Source organism: Excalfactoria chinensis, chromosome 12 (genome assembly GCF_039878825.1).
Source record: "Excalfactoria chinensis isolate bCotChi1 chromosome 12, bCotChi1.hap2, whole genome shotgun sequence".
In the NCBI taxonomy this organism is placed as follows: Eukaryota; Metazoa; Chordata; class Aves; order Galliformes; family Phasianidae; genus Excalfactoria; species Excalfactoria chinensis.
Window position 1 is genome coordinate 10981517 of NC_092836.1, and position 22220 is coordinate 11003736.

The following is a 22220-nucleotide window of genomic DNA, read 5'->3' on the forward strand; positions in this document are numbered from 1 at the left end:
AGTGAGTCACGCGGCACAGCTGGAGTGGGGCTTTGGGCTGCAGATCTGCGCTGCTCTGCCCCAGAGCACTGCCATCAGCTCCGGTGTGCTACGAGTGGGGGGCAGCGAAGCCTGGATGGGATTCCAGATGGGATTCCTTTGCAGTCTGGCAGCAAAGCTTGTGTGTGTTTGCACGCATGCAGGGTGGCCGCTCTCACTCCTTCTCTACAGCAAAGGATGCGCAGGCTGCAGAGATCCCTGCCTGGCATCTCCAGCAGGGGCAGACAGAGAGGGAGGGGGCAGCTTCCACTCCATCATGAGCTGGTGGGGGCTCAGCCCTGCCACTGGGCTGAGTGCATGAGGTTGGGGATGGCTGATGCTACATGGGGAGGAGGGACTGGGGGGGGCCGCCTGCAGCAGGCGGGTTGGGACATGCTCCAGGAATGTCTCCCAGCAGCAGCCGCCCGCCGGCTGTCCCAGCAAAGTTTGGCAGGGCTGATGTGTGCCTTGGGAGCACCTTGTGGCACCCTGTGTCAAGGAGCCACAGTGCAGCGGGGCAAAGCCTCAAGCAGAAAGCCCATCTCTGCCCAGAGGGATGCTCTTGCTGTTGGTTCATAGTCATCCCAGCATGTTGGAGTCAAGAAGTCCCAGTCAGGCTCTGGGACAGCAGAGGGAGACAGTAGAGGGGGGGCTGTAGTGCCCCAGCTGCAGGGGACCACCCATACAGCCCAGATTTCCTGCAGATATCCAGCTCCGTGGTCCTGAGCACAGACTGTGCCCCACTGCTCCCAGCCCCATTGCCCCCACCCACAGAAAGATATGGGTGTACAGAGGGAGCCCACCTTGCTCATGGGGATGGACAGAAGCAGAAGGGATGGGGAGCAGCAAAGCTACCCTACATTCTACACGGGGCTGGTGCTGTCTTTCCCCGTGCTCACCCCACGGGTCCTGGCACAAGTCTCTATCTGCTGCTTCTTTGCAGCAGCAAAGCACCCGCCCTGGGGGCACGTCGTCGGTGCAGCTGCGATCACTGAGCTCCCTGCCCTGCCCTGGCTGCAGGCTCTGCAGGCAGGCACTGGGGTGATCTGGTGCACAGCTTAATAGGGCTCTGAGGGTTTCTTCTTCCTTCAGACAACAGCAGAGGTGATCACTGCTTGGATCCTGCTCTGCAGGTAGGTAAGAGAGGTTGCTCAGTTCAGCTGTCCCAGCCCTACACCCCTGCACCCCATTCTCTTTGTACAATCCTGTTCTAATAGCCCTTATTTCCAGCCTGGGCTGCAAAATCCCAGCTCCAGGAGGATGGGATGGTTGCTCAATGCTTCCTCCCTGCCTCTATTAAAGTATTTCACAACACAAACCCACACCCCTCCAGAAGGGGCTCCAGGGTAGTTCTGGCAGCGCTCAGACAGAGTCCCCATCACACATTGCCAGCACAGGGCTGTTTGAGATGTCCCTAAACACACCTTGAGTCAAGGCACATAAGTAATGGCACACGCTGCTTTACCTGCAGGCTGACATCGTGCTTATACCAGTTGACAACACCGGGTTCCCAGCAGCACCTCCATTTAAAGCTACCTGCAGCATGCATGGTGTATGGGAAGGATAAAGCCCCGGGCAGTGCTCTGCTGGAACATCCCACGGCCAGTGAATGGAGGCTGCAGAGGGACGGAAGCAATCCTGTTGTGGACACAGGGATCTGTGCTGCAGAAGGATTTACGCAGCACACGGGACCAGACTTGTCCTCGGCGCTCTCCCCTGAGAGGCTTTGCCATTGCTCCTTCGGCTCTTTGGCTGGGCGCCCATCTCCAGAAGAAAAGAATAAAAAGGACCAAACATCCGCCCTGCCCTGCCAGGGTGCATCGCTGTCTGTCACCATGGGAACTCATCCCCTGCTCGGACCCATCCGGGATGACTTCATATCTCCGTGAGCAGGAGGGCTGCGTCACCGCCATGGCATGGGGCCGGCGGCTGCACGGCGCACGCAAGGACCTTCAGCCCCACAGGCTGGGAGCAACACAGGGAAGGCAGATGGCAGGAGGTCTGCGCCCACAGGGACAGCTATGGGAGCAATTGGGGGCTCTCACAGTGTTGCCACGCTCACCTGTGAGTCACAGCTGCGTGCGAGGCAGCAGGAGATGGCTGTGTCCCCATGTCACCGGGGCTGCGGCCAAGAGCAGCGCATCTGGAGCAACTATAAACAAAGTGGGGAAGCGGGACAATCTTGGCCACATGTGGTTTGGGGTGGGGGGAAGGGATGGGAGTGCAGAGCTGCCACGTGGAGCCTGGGAGCAAGGCACACAGGGCTGGGTGCACTCATCGGCCTCTTCCTGGGTGCTCTGGCACCGCTCCCTGCCCAATGAGCCAGGGCAGCACCTGCTGTGAGATACAGCTGCTGTGCCCATGCGCAGTCATCACCCCACAGAAGCCCGTCTGGCAGCTGCCTCCCTCCAGGCCTGATGGGCAGCGCAATTCCTGCCTCTTGATGGCTATGAGCAGTGCTCGGGAGCCCCGCAGTCTAAACAAAGAAGTCAGGATTTTGGCACGTGTGAATCTGGGTGCTGAGGTCAGAACGAAGGGTTTTCTGAAGCTGAACATGTATCAAATCCTAAATCTTGAAGCAGCACAATGGAAGCTCCCTAGCTGAAGCATTAAAACAAAGAAACCCCTCCAACCTCCAATCCAAAAAGTATCAAACCCTAACCTAAATGTAACACGTGAGGTACATGCAGCCTATTTCCTTTGCAGCTTTACCCAAGTGCTCGCCCTCCACCCAAGGTGCACACATGCAGATCATGCACAGCACAGATGCAGTTACAAACATCGCACCTAAGCACTGCTCCGTGTCAGCCCCCCATGGACAGCTGGGTGAGTGGTGCCCAGCAAGATGAGGGCTCAGCATCCCAGCGCTGGAGCTTCCTGGTATAGCACTTGAGGCTATACTTCAGACTTCAGGCTCCTGTTTCATTATCTTAATTACATAATTAGCATTGCCCCAATCAGGTCACATGGCATTCGATCCGACTGCTGTCCTTATGCTGTATGATTCTCATTCAGAGCCTTAAATCATTCCAGTGTGCAGCTCCGGCAGGCGATGCGGGGCATCCAGAAAACACATGATGGAATGGAGCTGGAGAGATGAAAAGGGAGAACCACCGATCCTCATTGAGTGGCTTGTGGGGTGAGGCAGCTTTAATGAGGATATCCAGTTCAGGCTCATCCCCTTCCACCCAGGCTGCTGAAGAAAGAGCAGAGACAATGCTGACAAGTCCTGCACCGTGCCCCACTCAATCTCACACCGCCGGGGATGGCTGGAGCTGGCAGTCAGGCCTGGATGGGCCCTTTGTCCGCTTCTTTGCTGAGCGATGAATGCACCACAGCTTTAGATGAGCTGTTTCCATCGGGGATTTCAGGCCATGCATGCAGGCAGTGCTGCTCTCCTGGCACTCCACATCCACATGCGGCACAGAAGGCACAGCGAGGTGCGGGTCTGCCACAGGCTGGTACCAACCGTGACCTCTGCTGTGGCGATGCTGCATCATAAGGAGCATTCAGCCTTCTTCTGAGCCTCAGCAGGAGAGCTGGTGGAGAACTGGCCCGGAGGGCTGAGGGCTCTCCTCCCAGCAGCTCGCTGGCACCAAGCAGAGGCACGGCTCCAAACCTCCCTGGTTCCCCGAGGACAGGCTTGGCTCAGCACCTATGATTAGTATCAACTGTACTTTCCGGGGGGGACAAGGGGGGGGTAATTAGTTCAGGTGAGGCAACTACCGACAATTGGCTGCTGCAGCCCATGTCTCTTGGCAAGCACCCACATCCCCAACAAGCAGCTCACATATCAAAGGGGCTGCCTCCTCCACAGGCAGACCCACCCTGCACAGCTGCCCCTGCCCCACGTGTGGTGGGTACTGAGAGCTTTCCCTGCTGCATACCCCAGTGCAAGGCTGCAGCATGGTGGGAAAAATATCATTGAGGAACTGCACAGATGGCTTCACAGAGCCTTGAGTACACATGCACAAAGCATCCTCCTTCCCAAACCCTCCTCTCAAGGTGTCAGAGAGGGAAGGTGATTGCCTGGAGGTAGTGGAGGCTGTAAGCTTCAAAGAAGGAACTTTACAGAGGAAGGATGAGACATTTAACTGCGTAAAAGAGGAGGCAGCCAAGGCCAATTCCTACATCAAATGAAGTTTATCAGCACATTCTAATGGGATCCCAACTAACCTTCCAAGTGAAGTAGCAAAATAAAACACTTCAGCCATTGAGAACTAGGCTGGTCAAAGAGCCCCGACGAACAATCCTGCATTGTCCAGGCAGCCAGGAAACAGATTTATTAGGTCACCTGGGCCATCTCCAGTTTCAGCGAAATTGTCCTGTTCTAGGGATGGTTCCAACTCCTCCTTTGGCACTGCTGCTGTCCTGCACCAGACAGTGGGAACCACGGGAAGGGGAGGGGAGAGGTCCAGGAAAACACCTCGCTTTTTCAAGGCTCAGGAAAAGCATTTTGCTCAGATGCTTCTGTCATGCCAGCCATTTCCCAGGTTGGATTCCCTTGGACTAAGGCTGCTCTGATGGTGGAACAGAAACACACGCCTGTGGCTCAAACAGCGGCGACCTGCCAACTGGATCAGGGCTTCACATCCTCCAGCACAGAGGGACTCGGCTGCCAAATATCTGACGGGTCTGCCCAAGTTCCAGGTGATGCTTCCCAAGCCCCTCACTGAGGCTCTGCACACAGCGCTGCTCCCCAGAGCACAGATCCTACAATAGATCCACATGGATTAAAGCACGTGGAAAAACAAAACCACCAACCCTCCCAGCGCTGCACGACCCAGGCGGCCTTGCAGAGCTGCCCCACTGACGTGCTGGGAGCACACAGCTCTGCACCACCTGCCTCTTCTGCACAGAAACAAAGCAGTCTGGGAAGCCACCGTTGCAGAGGGGGCTGAATCTGTTCCTCAGTACAAAGCAGCGCAGGAGGGGCTGCAGATGTACCCAAGGAAAACCCTTCCCAAGAACCCTCCAACAAAGAAAATATGTAGGAAATGCTGAAGCAACAACGTGCTTCTGACAGAGCCCTCTGCAGCTGGTGAGAAATACAAGGAAAGAAAGATCACCGTGGGGGAAAAAAGTATATCAAGCAATGGAAGACAGGAGGATTACAGGCTAATTGCAAACACAAACCCAAGGCAGAGCCATTTACTGGTTCCACAAGGTGTAAGTGAGCTTGTTTAGTTTTGCAGCCCTCGGTGCACTTACAACGAGCCAGAGCTTGCGATGGTAGTTAAATCCAAATTGCAGAGAGAACATTTAACAGTTTCAAACTTGCCTAGTATACGCAATGAGCTCAGACACACTGACTCCCTCATCAAGAATCCCGATTCAGCACAAATGATTTAGTACACTGGATTAGTCTCGAGCGTAATGACTAACCCTTAGAAACTTCTACACTATTTTTAAATCCCACTTGTCAGGGCAGCACCTGGAAATTAAAAGAGAATCCCTGGGAGACCTGTTCCAGACAAAAGGGAGAGGAGAACCTGCAGCTTCCCAGTGTAAGCTAGTGCCACCTGGTGGGAAGCTGCCCTACAAACCCTGCGCTCGGTTTCACCCTCTCTGCTTTTAGCTCTGCGTTCCAACTTCCCGAGGGCAAAATAAAGGAGCACCCAGGTAGCTCTTCCAGCTAGTCAGACCCTGAGGTATCTTCCAGGTGTAGGACAGGTCATTCTATACTTCAGTACAGGCAGGTGAGACTGTCTGGATGGATGGTGGCTCATAAGTATGAGGAATACACAGATTAAGGGCTTGCTGAGCTGGCCTGCAGCAACAGAATTCTTAAAGGTGACAGGCACCACATCCCAGAATGAGCTCTTGACTCTTGGAAAGGTATCCATCTAGCAACAGCTCCAGCTCCTTGGAACGTCCTGACTGCTCGGCTGCACTGAGGCAGCATCAGGCAAGGCCAGGTTGATCACCAATTAAAGCAGGTGGTGGGAACTCAGCTGGTCAGTTTTGCCTGAAACTGAACAAGGAGAGAGATCACACAAACTGCCCTCCCCAGGAAGGCAGCCAATCTAACAAAAGGGTAACGGACAGCATGGACAGCAATACTACCATCACACCCCAGGGCCAGGAAGAAGCAGCCTTTCTGAAAATACAATGACAACACATGCGACCCAGCAAGACACAGTCAGTGCCCAGCAGAACCAACTCCACGTAAGATACATTTATCTTTTTTTTTATTATCCATTTAACACCAAGAAGATAGCCATTTTCATAGGACTCCTCCTTGTCCCAGTATACAAGACATTCAGACAGACAACTCTGGGAGCCCTGTCACAATATGGAGCTTCACTGTTCCATCCAGCAGGGGCACATCCTAAAGACGGATCCAGTACATGCCACTGCGGATACGGTTGTAATCCAGCAGCTGTTCAATGGGACCTGAGTGAGCAGAACAAGAGTTAATCATTGGAGCTGTAATTAAAATCACTGTGTGGTTTCCCGTGGTTGTAAAGCAGATGGTGGCAGAGTGCATTGTGCTCACAATCCAGAGTGGCTACGTGCAAAACCAGGTAACTACAGCTCAAATCTGAATCAGGAAAACCGGCAAATGCCATGTCCTGATAGAGAAACCATTGCTTGCTTCTCCCCTCAGAACACTTTCCTTGCTCATGTTCTTCCACAACACCCAGTTCAGTTTCATATACAAGTATGAAATACAGGGAACCACCAAATCATGGAGATTTTGGCTAATTCTTTCCAACTTCCTGCTTGAAAATCCTCTCCCTTCTGCACTGCTCTACTTTGCAGGCCCAAAGTAAGAACTGCATGGAGGAGGGGAATCCACAACACAGGAAGGAGGAGGCAGCAGAGCAGAGTTGAGCTGCTCAGGCAGGTTTTCTAAGAGGAATTTATCCTTGGCCAGACAGACATGCCAGAGCAGCACAAAAGGACTGGGCCCCTTTGCTTCCCTTACATAAACCACCATGACCCCAGGGTAAGGACACCTGGCAGAGGCCACTGGGCCCACACCCAGCTATGGGACTCCCAGTCTTAGTCATAGCTCCACACCAAGCAGAGGTGGGAGGACGGCCAGCAGCTCACTGTCATTGCGTCTCCATCATCTCCATGTTTGATCTCCTGGCCAAACGTGCTTTGGCACACCTAATGTTCAGAGGCAGGAGGGTAATAACAAAGAGCCAGAGCAGTTAAGAAGCCAAAACAGGCACGTAAACAGTGCCTGCACTTTGCTTCCATTCAACTCTTGATCACCCCATTTTTTGAGCTACCACATACCGACCAACTGGTCACTTACCAACTGCTGCAAGCGCCGGGCATTTGTCATAGATGTATTTACTGCATACATCCCTCACCATTCTTGCATCAACAGCCTAATGAGTAACAAACGAGCAATTAATGACCCTTCTGGCAGACTTAGATTTCTCAAAGCTTCAAGTTACTACTGTTGTTACATATGAAGTTAATTAAAAACGCACTGTTGGACCCATGGAGGCCATCCACACCAACTGTCCAGCCCTGGTCTGCAAGGATAGCTGATGTGCTACACAGTGCACTCCTCTGAGAGCACTGAAGACAAGGCAGTCCAAAATCTGAAGCCTCCAAAGGTACACAAGGGCTACAGAATTATACAGACTAGATGGTGGCCACCTCTAGGGAAACTGTTAAAGGAATTTCAAGTTGGGCTGTTTAACAAAGCTGTATGTCCTACTGCTGGGACGGAGTGGATTTAGACACAAGTTTACAGGACACATCAAATCTTTGCCAGTACTCTAATGTACTCCTAATGGTGACCTGACTGCCTGGGCTCCAGGCAGTGTACCTAAGGAAGAAGCAAGCCTTGCATTGCTGAGGGAAACTAAGGCTGGAAAAATGGCAGTGCCAAGTGTGCTCAGGGCTCCCAAAAAAAACAAATGGATACCTACAGAAATCCTGGAATCCCATTCCTCCAGAGAGATACGGCGTCCATAATTTAAGAGATGGCTTCCAATTGTTTCACACACTGGAGTAGTACCTAGATGTTGAAGATACTGTCAGCAAAGTTGAACAGTTTCCCAAAACTCACAGCCTGATCATCAACCAAAGCAGACAACTCTAGCCATTAAGCAGGTCCTAATGAAGTCATGGTAATCATGCTAAGCAGCTTCAGCAGGAACTAAGCAACACAAGCACTCTTCCTGATCTCCAAATCATTACTGCCAAGGCAGACCTGCTTGAAGGTCTAAATTCCAAATTCACCACAAAGTACGTATTATTCACCTGCAGCAGGAAAATGACAGGTTTACAGAGTCAGAGCCAGCCTGTAGCACAAGCTGTGATCAGCTACTTTGAAACCACAGAAGGAAGACAAGAAGAAAAGGAGTTTTGCCCAGCACCTGCCAATAGTACCACAACGTATCTAGCAGAGCTCCCACTCCCCACTAGTGATGCAAAACTGCTGAGCAGCTTTTAGTTTATAAACCAGAACATACCATCCAGCTGAGCCACCATGGCATTTCGCAGATAGTTCTTGGCTCTCTTCACCTCTGACTCCGTGGTGCTAGTGCACAGACGCATCCTGCAAAAGACAGAGGAAGACCACCAAAGCTCTTAGAGACATTTGCCTATTCAGACAGAAAGCATGTTCTTCCCTTTCCCAAGTCTGCAGAAATATGCTATTAATATCACTTGTCTTGCAGGCCTGAGACTCGTTCCTGACCACCATAGCGCAGCTAAGAAATAGAGAGCAATGAACAGCAGGAGGCAAGTGAAAGAGCTGGAGCTGATAGGCAGGGAATATCGGCCAACAGTTTACATGCTGAGTTGCACTCACAAAGGTCTAAGCAGCTCTGGTGTCGACTCTAGCTTGTCTATCAGGCACAGCAGCAAGCAGTCTGTGGTATGCTATCACAAGAGAAGGCAGGCGTGTCAGCTATTCCCACACATGCCAAGCTGCTATGGAAACTGATGCTGAAAGAATAAGACAGTTATACAGAGTCTGTTTGGACTCCAGCTGTTAAATCCCTTCCTCCCCTGCCAACTGCAACGTCTCTGGGGCAAGGGCTAACTCCATCTGCTCCATTCACAGCACAGCACGGCTCTGAAGCTCAGATGCAACCTTGATCCATTAATGGCACATATGCATACAGAGTAAGACCAACAGAAGGCCTCAAATGCTGGCATGGCTCCAACAGCAGGGCATGTGTCAGTCACAACACAACTGTTTGGAAGATATGAACACTGCTTTGCCCAAGCCTAACGGGACATCAGATACACGTCTTTTGTACCTAGGAGAGCCTTGTCTTTAAGGAATGGTCTCACTTGTACAGGAAAAAGTCAAAGCCTCAGTGCTAATGTGTGGAAGCTGTGAGCCAAAGACCTGAAGAAACCGAAGGGATTAAAATCCTCAAAAGCAACCCTGACACAATTATAGAAACCACTGACAGGATCACATAACCAGAACGCAAGTTACGGAGGCATTCATGCAGAGATGCAGCACTGTGAAGGCCAGACACAACCTCCATCAGCTTACTCTCCCACAGGGTCAGATCTTAAACAGAAACTTTTGCCAGAGCTGTACTTACCACTCGCCCTGAGCACAAAACATCATATCATCTACAGACAGAGGATCAGCAACAAAATGAAAACCAAAGAGGCCAGTATCGGAGTAGGAGGTGTTGAACGTCTGGAAACTGTGGCAGAGTTTATGCTCCACAGCAAGCGCAGCTAGTCTGCTGGATTGGTGCTGTAAGGAAGGAGATACCATCAACCATTTCAACTGGACAGCCTCCTCAGAGCTCAAATTCTTTCCCCCTGAGCTGTTCTCACAAAGACCGCAGACAAGACAGAGCGTAACACTTATCAAAGGAGAGCTTAATTTAAGCCCTTCATGTGGGCAACAGATGAGAGTCACAGCTGGAAAAGCCACACGCATCAAAATCTTTTCCCTTCCCAGCATCAGATGAGGAAGTGGTACATATACCACTATAGAAGCAGAGAAATTGGCAAGTACAGGGTTTCCCAGTAGCAGGGGTTAGCAGTCAAGACAAATTATAGACAAGAAAGGACGTAGTAATGGAGCTTTATACAAGTTCCAACTGCTTTATATATGCAAGGCAGGCTTGCATCAAGAGACTACAGGTTACTCTGTAATGTTTCCACCACTGAGCAGTCAGGTCATGAAGGCAGGAAAAGCTGCTCAGAATTAATCACCTGAACTTCTTCCAAACGTAGCAGAAAAGACTCAACTCATCTCCTAGCACCACATCTTAAAAACTATCCTGGCTTAGCCCCGATTACACTTCTTCTTTCCATATCTCTGACCAAAGCTGGAAGCTAAACAGAACAGCCTCCCATAAAGCAGTTTAATCTGGTGGTTCCAGAGTACCTTGCAGAAAAGACTCCATGATCTCCCCATCACATTCCCAGGTCTCTTACCTTGCCACCTCCAAACGTGCGGTCATAGCGTCCAATGATTGCATTAGCCACATGGAGGACAACGTTATCAGGATCAGCCCATCCTGGTCCCTCCACAGCAAGAGCAATGTGGGCAACAGGCAGAGCATCGTCTCTGGCACGGATCTAGGAAGTCACCAAGGAACAGGGAAGAGACACATGAACAGAAGCAACTACAGCTACTCACAAATTAATTCAACAGTTGGGCAACAGCTGCTTGTTTTGATTGGAACCAAAAAACTTTACCTCGCTCCCTGTGAAACGACAGCGTGGCAGAATAGGCACAGCATCCTCTTTGTATGTAAAGGACACCCCACTGAAGTGTTGCTTAGCCGCATCTACCAGTTCCTTGTGAGAAATACCTGGCAATAAGGGAAGTTTCACAGAGCTCCATTTAACAAAATCATCTTATCTTACATTCGAGATGCATGTCACTAGAGTCTCAACAATCTAGGGCTTACCTCCAGCAGCTGCCAGGACCATACGAGGTGCCTTGAAGTGAGTATCAATATACGAAGCTAGGTCTGCTCGAGTCAGATGCCTAGAAAGCACAAGGAGATACCTAATAGATCAGCTTCTCAGAGCTAGAGGGATAAGAGACTGAATTCACAGTGTAGATGAAAAAGTGATGCTGTTGATTATATTAGTTATGGGATAATAATACTTTCCTGAAGTACAACTGCACTGCCTTTTTGCTCCTGCACTCTAATACTGGAACACAGAGAATGGAAACAGGTGGTCAAGAGGAAGAGTTAAGAACAGAGTTCAAATGCAGATCAGAGTCTCAACCCTTGGTCACAGGGAAACCAACACACTAACAGGTGTGTATGCTTGAGGCCACCGCTCTAATGAGCACCACTAGCTCTTAATGCCTCTAAAGGCGTCAAATCAACAAGTATGGGAAAAGGTTCAGCCAAGCCCTACCACTAATCAGATCTTACATGAAGACTGATTCTGGAGAGGAACATGAGCAGCATTACACATTTACCAGCACCAAGATGGAAAACACAGTCCAGGCTTATGAAGCCCATGTGCATGTATCACCTCCATATACAGTCACTTATTCCTTGCGTACACTCTGACTGGTTCTCTTGCAGGAGTTATGCACCCCAAAGACTGAGCCCACAAGTCGCATAGTGCAACCAGTCTATAGCTTACTTGATGTTCTCTGTGGTCCCCTCGACGGTGCGGGCCAGTGAAGTGCCCTGGAAAGCAGTGGCGTGAAGGTAATCAAAGGTAACGTTAGTCAAGTCATTGTCCATTTCTTTTAGCTCCTGAAGGATGACACCACGCTCCTTCTCGATCTGAGACTCCTCCAGGGCACAGTTCTGCACAACGTCAGCCAGAAGCTCTACCACTGCAACATATTTGCTACATTAGCAATCTTGCTGCCTGACTACCCAGCACTGCCAAAAGGAGAAAAGACAACAAGGCAGCGGGGATACAGCAAGGGGGGAAATAGACTGTGCTGGGGTGGTGGTGCAACACAACATATCTACTCCCAATGCATCAGAGAGGGACAAATAACACAGTTTTAGTATGAAGAAATCTCTAAACCAGCTTGCCAAGCATCTGTGATAGTTCACCACTGCCAGCAGAAAGTTGACAGAAGGTAACAAACACAGAAGGCGATGCATGCCAGAAACAAGGTACTGTTGTAGAAACAAGCTGAATTCTTGTGGAGAGTCTGTGATGTCTACTGAGTGGTCCACACCTACAGCAGGACTGAGTCATAACAATAGCTCTGACTCAAACCACCTCCTCTGGACAAAACTGACCCAAAGAGGAGCCTGCACACAATAGGTAGCACAAAGCATATGCGACATCCACAAGAGTGGCACTGAGCACTTCTGACACAGTAGCTGCTGCTGACAGCATTTTCTTAGCTTCATAAAGCAACTACACACTACTGAACCCCTATTACCCCCTGCCTTCTGGCAATACAGAACAGCCTGACAAAAAAAAAAGAGGTTTGCAAAGCTGCTTTTAGGTACAAGTGAGCTTGCAGCCTTAAAGCACCGTCTCTTGGTTAGTGCTCCCTCCAACTGCCAAATACTATCTTCAATTTACTGCTCAGCAACAGCCTCATTCCCTGGTCAATTACTATAAAGTATACTGGTAGGGGAGAAACACCTGCTTTTTTTCCACTACTGGCCATCCTACCTTTCGGCATGTCCTTGGACAAAGCTTTTATGTAATAGGCACTCTGCTCACGTGAGGTGTACCCATTAAAGTGAGCTCCCATACTCTCCACTTCCTTCTCAAAGGCAGCACAAGGACGTTTCTTTGTGCCCTAAAAGTATGCAGAAATACACAGTGAACAGTTTTCCCATGTAGCTGAAATAAAGCAGTAAAAGGAACAGTAAAAACCTAACGCAATAAAACCTGCCACATGATTTGTACAAAACAAGAGCTGGTGCAGAAAGCAAAATATTTAGCACTTGGCTTATTTACTATAGATAAAAAATGGCTGAAATGTATCTTGAAATGCCAAATGAAACCCAAAGGGAAGGGGAAGATCTAAGCTAAAGTACAACAGTGGCTGAAGATCACAACAGTGTAAGTAAACATGGACAAGTCACCACTAAAAACAGGAAGTAGTTTTCTAGTCTTTTAACTAGCAATATTTGGAAGATACCAGAACAGGAGCAGAAAATCGCTTCTGAAATAGAGCTCATCCTTAAGGAGCAAAACAGGTACTGCAGTTTTCTGCACTGACACAGGCTAAACTTATGTCAGCAAGTCCCAAGCTTAGATGCCTTTTGTCCTAAGCCTGCTCAGCAGACACAGTAAGAGCAAAACAAGAGCTGCAGTCTCCAAATTTCACTGACCCACAAACAAATCCGAAAATAAACACTTATAAGGAAACGCTGCATTCAGCTCTGCCTGCTACCCTGAGGAAACAAGTTTCATCATGGTTTGATACGTGTGTTACAGCAAGCTGGGATAGTAAAGAATCACAGCATCAGAGAACAAGTCCAACTTATTGCTCACGATTTTTTTCCTTTAAGAGGAGAAATACCAACAAAAAAATAATAGTTGTCTTCACTCACAGCCCCACATTCAAACAAAGAGCACCATACGGACCAGATGCCTTCTAGAGTTTACTTCTATACTACGTGCAGAGCCTCTGAGATTCAGACGAACTGATTCTGATTCACACTTACACCTCTTTTAATACGTGCAGCCTCCAAAGCAAGAACTAACATGTCAGTGAACGTCTGGAACATTGTCTCCATGCAGCCTTATGCCAGACCAAGTCTTACCTTAAATGCCAGATGTTCCACGAAATAACCAGCCCCATTGTTCTTCTCATTCTCATAGCGGCTCCCCGCCCCAATCCACACACCCACCTAACAGCAAAGATATCAAGCACACATGTTAGAAAATAAACAAGCAGACAGTATGTTCAAGACTCGTGCCATATATATAACAGCAAGGAAAAGTGTCCTTCAACAGTAGCCCCAGAATAGGAACACGCAACTATTTCCAATATGCATTCAAGCATTTCACATGGCAGTTTAACAAAAACCATTGACAGATTTGACAAAGATGAAACTACTTCTGGTCAGTTACTGCTTACGTGTGGGACTGCATCAGTGCAAACACTGCAGAGTTCAGGAAACCAGTACAGTGCAAAAGCTTGGACATACTTGTACAAAGCAGGGTAGGCCCCCCACTACTACAGTTTGACTGGATAACAGAGAATTGGGTCAGTCTTCATCAAGCTTCAGTTCAAAGCCAGGTTTGTCACTACGGGAAGCCAGTGAGTCTGGGCAAAGCTGACTACACCAACATCTCGGTCTCCCTGAGTCTTACCGTGCACGTCGGCTGGCTGGACTCCTCCGAGGCCACTCGCAGCCCGTTGTCAAGCGTGGTGACGTTTGTCTCAGGGATGTTCTGGAGTGTCTGTGCGTAGGTGGCGGTACCGCGGTTCCTTGTCAGAGGCAGCAGAGCCGCCTGAAACAAAAGCACTCAGCAACGACCAGAACCTCTCCTCTGCCTCACAGGCCTCCAGCACACGGACAGCTGGGCGCACTGCCGGGCCAAGCCGATGGGAGCGGCCCTCTGGCACCCACAGCCCGCAGCTCCCGCAGCCCGCAGCCCCCACCCGCCCCTCGCGGCCCACCCGTCCCCGTGACCTTCCGGGCCGAGATACGGGCCGTGTCCCGCCGTTCCGCCGCACAGCGCGGCCGAGCTGCCCGCCCGTTCACCCAGCCATCCTTCCCAGCTCCCAGACGCCCCGCTGCCACCACAGCGACTCACGCAGGGATGAGGGCTCCTCAGCAAAACCCGCCCGGCCGCCCGGCACACGGAGGACGCCGCCATCTTGTCCCTACAGCGACCGAGCGGGCTGCAGCGCGCCTGCGCCAAACGGGAAGCGGAAGGAAGGAGCGCTAAGGGGCGGGAGGCGCATGCGCTAAATGCTCCGTAGCGCTCCGGGTCAGAGGCACGCATGCGCACGGGGACAGAGCGCTTCTCGGTGCAGCGCCGCCTTGTGGTGGGAGGGCGTGATGACGGAAAGGGTTTGGGGCGGGACCGGCGGCTTGTGGCCGTGCCCGGTGTAGGGCTGCACGACGGCAAGGGGGGCTGCGCTGATCCTGGGGCCGCCCATAGGGAACAGCGGGCCACAACCGGCACGGCAGCGCCGCCGTTTGCACAGATGAGGCTCAGTGGGCCGAGAACGCCTTTATTGAGGAAACCGCGCTGTGCCGGAGCCGTGGTGCTCTTCGGGCCCTGCCGTGGTGCTTGACAGCCCGCTGCCGGCCGCAGAGCCTCTCCGCTGCCGGGGCTCCTCGCCCCACGCACGGGGCAGGCCGACTCCGAGCACCCCACGCTGTCCCGCAGAGGCTCCAGGCCCCGCGCAGGGAGCTGCTGAAGCCCTCCCAGCGGCACGGCCCTGCTGCTCAGTTGTCTCTGCTGCACGGCTACATTTTGGTGCTGCGGTTCTCCTAAGGGGGCAGAGAAGAAAGTCGTCTCTTGCCGTTCCACAGCGTGCTGGCAAGTGGGGATGGCGAGGCTGAGTGCTTACCGGAGCCGGGAGCACCGGCGGAGCATTGAGGTGGAGCACAGCGTCGTTCACCGTGGGGAAGAAGCAGTGCTTGGTGATGGTGGAGCTGAAGAAGTTGCCCCGCTCCAGCTGGGCAAGAACAGACGCTGTACAGAGGGAGAAAGAAGCACGTGAAGCTATCTATGGCAGCTGGCCTCCGCACAAATAAGCCTCCCAACACCCTGCCCAGGACGCTGCTGGACAGCCAGGATTGCAGAGCTCACACTGGGATGCCAGAGCAGTGTGCAACCAGTGGGCACCGCCTGGCACCCCATGATGTGGTTCTGCAACTGCTCTCCTCTGGGGAGAATCTGGGGTATGGGATGGGACATGGAAGCCCCGTGGCCAGCAGCCGTGTGCCATAGGGGTGGCTACTCCCTGCAGAGGCTGGTAGCTCTCTGGTTTCTCCTCACCTGAGCAGCAGGCAACAAAGACGTCCACTTCTATTTCATGGAAATCCCTGAAGATCTGCAAATGGTTAAAAAATCATGTCAGGGAAAAGGGGTGAGCAGCTGCCATCCGGCTGTCCCACACCTGCACCAGCCCCGATCCCTTACGTTCTTCAGGATTTTGATGGAGACTGTGTCCACGAAGTTGACGGGGCTGAAGTCCAGGATGACAGCATGGAAGTCTGGCTGGGGCAGCCCCAGGGAGCGCAGGGTGGGTTCAGCAGGTGCGCTGCCTTCCTCCCCACTCAGCTCAATCACTGCGACTCCTGGCCCATTGCACTCAGCCTCTGTGTCCTGTGGGAAAACCCCTTCACCATGTGTGTGCTGGTGGCACTCAGCAGGGCAGTGTCTCCCCAGGACCCTGGATTTGTCCTGCCCTATAGCGCACTGGGGTTTGGAGGGGCTCTAGTTGTGTTATGGTGGTGGATGTGCCAGGAGTGGGCACTTTGCTCACACCCAAGTCCCACTTCTAGGTTCTTTCCGGGTCACCTTGTGAGCTCTCCCCAATGACTGGAACTGGCCTCATTAGCCTCCTCTCCCCAGTCAGCCTTTGCTCTCACACTTCATTCTGATGATTAACTTGCCACAGACTATGAATGACTCACCAGCTCCCCCACCTAATCATTAATGACTGCAGACTCCTCAACTGACGTTAAAGGTGATGTTGGTAACCCAGATGCATGCCAATGCCTCTCCCTGTCTGGTGGCTGTGGGCCAAACTGGGAGCCCCATGGGCTGCCTAGCATGGGCAGAAGGCTATGGCCGGGCAGGGAAGTAGTGTGGGACGGCATGAGAGGGATGCACTGGGAAGCACCTTTTTCCTCTTTGCCTTCTCCTTCTCTGCTTTCTTTTGCTGTTTCTTCAGTTTCTTGAGTGCTTTCTTCTTCTTCTCGATCAGGCGATCCACATTGATGCCACTCTGCAAACCCATACAGCCCCATGGCCATGGTGTCAGGAAGAGGGGCAGAGCCTAGGAGGCTCATTGATGCCATGGAAATATGTGAGGGACACCATGCTGCTGCTAAGCCAGCCTTGATGTCCTGGACCACATCTCTCCTGGCAGGCCATAGGGATCTGAGTGTTGTGCCCTGCCTGCTGTGCTCAGGGCAGATTTTCCTACCTTCTTCTTCAGTGCATCGGAGTACATCTCCACGTTGGCAAAATAGATGGTGGAGGAGGAGCGGAAGATCTTTATTCCAGGGACTTCCTGTGCCTGGGGATGGATGGAGAGGATGTGTTACCCTGTGGACAGAGATGTGCTTCTTCTTTGCCATGGGGGTGCTCCTGACTGCTCCCACCTCCTGTGGGTGCTTCATCTCTCACCATGCCAACGCCTCAGTGCTTTTACCTTCTCGTATTCAGCCACATCCTTGTAGACATTGGTGTCGGTGACACGTCCCAGGATGGAATAGTGGGGGCTGTGGGGAGCAGAGCAACAGGGTGTTCCTGTGGGCTTCCTCTGCCCTTGGGAAACAGTACCAGGTCCCCAACAATTCACTACCCAGCAGCCCCGCACCAGGGATATCCTAGTGTCAGCCCTGGGAGTTAGTACAAATGTCCACGCTGTCCCCACGCACCACATCTCCCTTGTACCCAGCCCAACCTGAGGGTACTCACAGCTGGGTCCGGAAGATGACAGTGAGCAATGCGAAGGCCACTGAGGCTCCCAGGCCAATGTCCAGGTTCAGCAAGAGGGTGGCAATGAATGTCACCACCCAGACCATCTAGAGAGGGCACAGTCAGCTGTGGCATGGCCTTCTCCCATGGCACCATAAGCCCCATGGAGGGTTAAGGAACTCCCTCAGGGCCAATCAGTGCCCTACCAGGTCCACGCGGTTGGACTTCCAGAGTGTGTGGAGATCCTTGAACTGCTTGAACATGCCCTTGAGATTGATGATGATGATGGCAGACAAGATGGCCTACGAGAGAACTCTGTATGCATGATAGTGCCAAGGACACATCTGGGGGGCACTTCACTGTGCCCCACATCCAAGGCGGCCTCCAGTCATTTCCCACCCCAAATAGAGCTTCCCCCCCCCCCCCCGTTCTGCCTTTATACTGGATGTGAAGGACTGGGAAGTGAAGTGGAGGCTATGGAACTGGCTGCACCTTGGGCAGGTCATGGAAGAGCTCTCCGATCTTCAGGATGGTTACCAGGATGACCAGGGAAGAGATGACACCAGCCACCTGAGGGGAGAGATGGAGGCTAGGGTGAAGCTGGTTATTCTCCTTGTCCCAGCTCATGTCTCCCCATGTTGACACCTCAGCATAGGGACACTGGAAGGGATTTTAAAGAACAGAGGCAGGCACCCACCCACACCCACCTGGCTGTTTCCCCCTGTGCTCTCCTGCACCAGGCTCCGTGACATTGAGCAGCTGATGGCAAAACACTGGAAGAAGCCCCCCAGGAAGTTGGAGAGGCCCAAAGCAATCAGCTCCTGCAAGGACAGAGAAGCGGTCAGGCAGCACCACGCATCCTGGGGCTGTGAAACACTGCAGAGGAAGGGGCTGCATATGTCAGAGCATCACCTGGTTGCTATCCACTTTGTAGCCATGCTTCAGGGCAAAGATCTTACCCAGAGAGATGCAGATAGCATAACCCACCACAGCGATGGCGAAGGCATTGCCCACCACCTGCCCAAAGTAGCTGACATTAGGGACCACAGGCGGCTTCAACCTATGTCCAAGGCAGGAAGACGGGGTTCAGGAGGGGGCCTTGTGGGTAGCATGGTGCCCCAGCACAGCTGCCCTTGCCACCCAGCCCCACTCACCCACTGGGGATATCGCCCACCACCGAGATGCCAAACTTGGAGTTCAGGTTGACACCATAGGATATGCCGGTGGAGATGATGATCTGTGGGAGCAGCTGGGTGAGGCAGGGCCTCCCTGCAGAAGCAGGCTTATGCAGGACAAGGAGGCGTGTGCCCTGGAGTCACCTCCGCAGAGGCACCCTGTCCCACCCCCCATCACCCTGCGGGGCACAGGGACATCTGTGGGTAATGGCGCCTGCCCCAGGCCATGGCTGTGTCCCCTTGGGGAGCTGGGACAGCTCTGAGTACCGTGATGAGCTCGATGGGGATGGGCATGGGGAGCTTGGCAGAGAACTTGTGGTTGAGCTCCTTCACAATGAAGATAGCCACCATGGCAATGATGGCTGTAACCAAGGTGCCCACATTGGTCTCTGGCAGCTTCTTGCAGATCTCAATGAAGGTCTGGAGGATGCAGGAGGAAAGTGTTCAGGAGAGAAAACAGATAGATACCTTGCTGTTAGCTCTTTCGGGGACACTCCATGTATTCCATAGGTGATGCTTTACCACATCTGGGTAATCCAGGGTGTCAATGAGCCCCTCACTCACCACGAACAATGAGAGTGGCCCTGAGTGCTCGCCTAGGGAGACCCCAAAGACATTCTTGAGCTGGGAGATGAGGACGTGCACCGAGGCAGCAGTAGTGTAGCCACGCACCAGTGGGTCTGAGAGGTAGGTCACCACAAAGCCAAACTGCAGGAGGCCCAGGGCCACCTAGAAGGAGAGGTGACAGGAGGAGGTCCCACAGCTTGCGGGTATGGGGACAGCACAGCCACAAGTCCCTGCTAGGTTCTTACCTGGAAGATTCCTGTCAGGACTGTGATGGTGGCTACCAGCTCTACCCTGGCAGCGTCCCGCTGTGCCTCATTGACTACAGTCTCGTTGGTGCCATTGACAAACTCCATAAAGTCCTCACTGGGCACCAAGGAGTCCGTCACGCTGCCAATCATGACGGATATGACAGCGAAGGGACCTGGGGACATGCAGGAAAGGAGTCCAAAGTCAGCGCTTGGCATCCAGTTGGGACCTCGCTGAGAAAGTAGGCACCTGGCCACTCGGTTGGTGTGCCCATGGCACTTTGGCTCTGGTTCGGCCAACTGTCTTTTTGGTGGGGTAAAATGAAGGCAGAAGAAAGGCCTCTCCACCCACTCGCTCATTGGCATGGCAATACTGTGCCACAGATAAAGTCTCATCCCTCTCATCCTCACTCCCTCCCCTCCGTTCCCTTGGCAGCACACAGTCCCTTGGCTCACCCACGGAGTTATGTCTGGACGTCCCGAAGAAGAAGTAGAGGAAGACGGGGTAGAAGGAGGAGTAGAGGCCAGTGACAGGTGGCAGCCCAGCAAGCAGTGCGTAGGCGAGCCCTGGGCACAGCAAAGCAGGGAGAAATATTATTGAATGGATGAGCCCTGGCCCTCACCCATTGGGAACCTGAGACAGGGCACGGCATGGGGACACATCACTCACCCTGGGGCAGGTGCATTATGCCCACACTGAAGCCCGAGGCAATGTCCCCAAGCAGCCAGTCCTTCACTGGGTAGCGGGGCAGCCAGCGCAGGACGGGTAAGAAACGGAAGAGCAGGGACTTGGCAGTGGAGGCCGAGCATCTGCAGGGGAAGGAGTGGGAGCCGGGACTGAACATAGGGACACCAGGGCTGCTGGGCAGCAGAGGAACCCAGAGATGCAGCCCTGCAGGGAGCACCCAGCTCAATTCCCCCAGCCCTACCTTGCCTTCCGGAGATAGTCGTGTGCTGAGGTCTTGCTGGGAGGTTTCCTCTGTGCCAGCTCCTCCAGGTCAGCCTCACTCAGCACTTCGCCATGGGGCTGCCCGGGCCGGCGGCTCAGCACCATCTCTGCCGCCATGGCCCCCGGCTCTGCTGCACTGCAGGCAGATGAGAGATGGCTCAGCCGCACCCAGGGAGCTGGGCAAGGGGCAGGGAGAGTGCCAAGGCCACAGCAAGCAATGCCTTGAAGGTGGCACTGGATTGCACTGAGTCCAATCCATCCACTTCTGTAGGAAAGCCTTGGTGCTGATCACCTTTCTGCTCCATCCAGCCCAACCCAGCACCCTATACATACCACAGCACATACAGGGCAGCAGGCCAGCACTGCTGCAGAGCAAAGCCCCAGCCAGCACCGTAGCCTTTCCTGCAGACTTTGTCCCTTTACACATGAGGGGAGCAGGAATTTCAACCCTTGGTGAGTGTCACAGGCTCGCCGGTGCCCCAGCCCCCTGCACTGCAGAGCGAGGACTGAGCCAGGGGCACTGAGGAATGGGGTAGGGATGGGTTCATCTGCACAGCCGGACAGGCATTTCTCGACAGCCCAGCAGCCCTGCCCTGCTTGTGCCAAGGTGCTTCCATTTCTAGGTTGCTTGCCCACTTTCAGCCAGATACATGAGTTGCTCATGGGATGCCTAGAGAAGCTAAAGCCCCCGCATCTCCCCCAGCCCCCTTACCTGCTCCACCAACACTGGTTGGGTGCTGCCAGTTGGGCGCACACTCTGCTCCCTCCTATTAATACCTACCTGTGATCTTTGAGACACCGCTCCCTCCCTTCTGCCCTCCCTCCCACCCTGCCAAGGAAATGCTGGATTCCTGGGAGCCAGCACAGCCCTGTCACTGGGACTCCTGGGCCACCCCTGTAGCCCCACCAAGTCCCAGAGCAAGAACTACAGCCTGGCACAGCAATGCCCCTGACCAGGGCACCCGGGGTACTTTCCTTGCAGCCCCTGCTTACCTGCTGGAAATGGGTGTGCTGTGCCCTGTGGACTGCCCCACTTTTCCCCAGCGTGCATAGACCTGGCCGTTATCTTGTTCCAAAGTTCCCCATCGGGCGCCGTGGAACTCTTTCACACCTTCCAGCACTATCTGCTATTGCCGTTATTTCTGGAGTGTTTCCAAGCTATGCCTGGCCCAATTACAAGGTAGAAACGCAGCCAGCCATGGACTGAGCTAGCTGGTCCCAACCCCATGCAGTGTGAAACCAGCAGGCAGGGCGCAGCAGGAGCTGGGGAGTCCCGGTGGCTCTTCATGGTGGGACAGGACCACAGTCTTCAGGGTCAAAGCAGCCCATTCCCATCCCATTCCATAGGCAGGGAATAGGCCCATGGCAATTGCAGGTTCAGCGTGACTCAGTCACCACAGCCATTGTATGCAGATGCTCATCTGGCTTTCAGCAGCAACAGCACAGATTACACACCCCTTAATCTCCGCAGCATCTCCACAGTAGCTCTCAGTGCCTGCTCATCTGTTCTCTCCCCACTGATTATCTGCTCACCTGGCACTAAATAGGAGGCTGTCACAGGGCTCATCTAGTAGCAACTGATAGCACCAGATACCATTTACTGCCTGCTTATCACTCCAGCTGCTGGCCCCTGCCTGACACTGGCACACCCAGCCCACAGCCACTGGGCTACTTGACCACAGCCCTGCCACCCAACTGCTCCCAGCAGCCCTCCCTTGTCAGCCTGGTCCCCAGGTCTATTAG

The 22220-nt window shown here is 53.0% G+C and overlaps 2 protein-coding genes across 2 annotated transcripts; both read right to left on the bottom strand.

The window, feature by feature from the left end:
- Positions 1–4286: 4286 nt before the first annotated feature.
- UQCRC1 (ubiquinol-cytochrome c reductase core protein 1) lies at positions 4287–14826 on the bottom strand. The gene is made up of 13 exons (XM_072347182.1): positions 14692–14826; positions 14245–14385; positions 13692–13778; positions 12589–12718; positions 11584–11782; positions 10887–10966; positions 10672–10787; positions 10408–10551; positions 9555–9715; positions 8463–8548; positions 7917–8005; positions 7289–7364; positions 4287–6414 (listed from the first exon to the last, which is right to left on the bottom strand). Exons 1-13 carry the CDS (start codon positions 14752–14754, stop codon positions 6350–6352), a joined length of 1437 nt encoding a protein of 478 aa, XP_072203283.1. The 5' UTR covers positions 14755–14826; the 3' UTR covers positions 4287–6349.
- A 489-nt stretch (positions 14827–15315) lies between these two features.
- On the bottom strand, positions 15316–21587 carry SLC26A6 (solute carrier family 26 member 6). The gene is made up of 20 exons (XM_072347181.1): positions 21471–21587; positions 20458–20613; positions 20199–20338; positions 19985–20095; positions 19529–19704; positions 19281–19445; positions 18984–19136; positions 18696–18778; positions 18454–18601; positions 18249–18362; positions 18034–18111; positions 17748–17843; positions 17542–17648; positions 17273–17342; positions 17045–17137; positions 16739–16843; positions 16033–16218; positions 15889–15943; positions 15458–15582; positions 15316–15377 (listed from the first exon to the last, which is right to left on the bottom strand). The coding sequence occupies exons 2-20, from the start codon at positions 20592–20594 to the stop codon at positions 15354–15356; spliced, it is 2166 nt and encodes a 721-aa protein (XP_072203282.1). The 5' UTR covers positions 20595–20613; positions 21471–21587; the 3' UTR covers positions 15316–15353.
- Between the last annotated feature and the right edge of the window lie 633 nt (positions 21588–22220).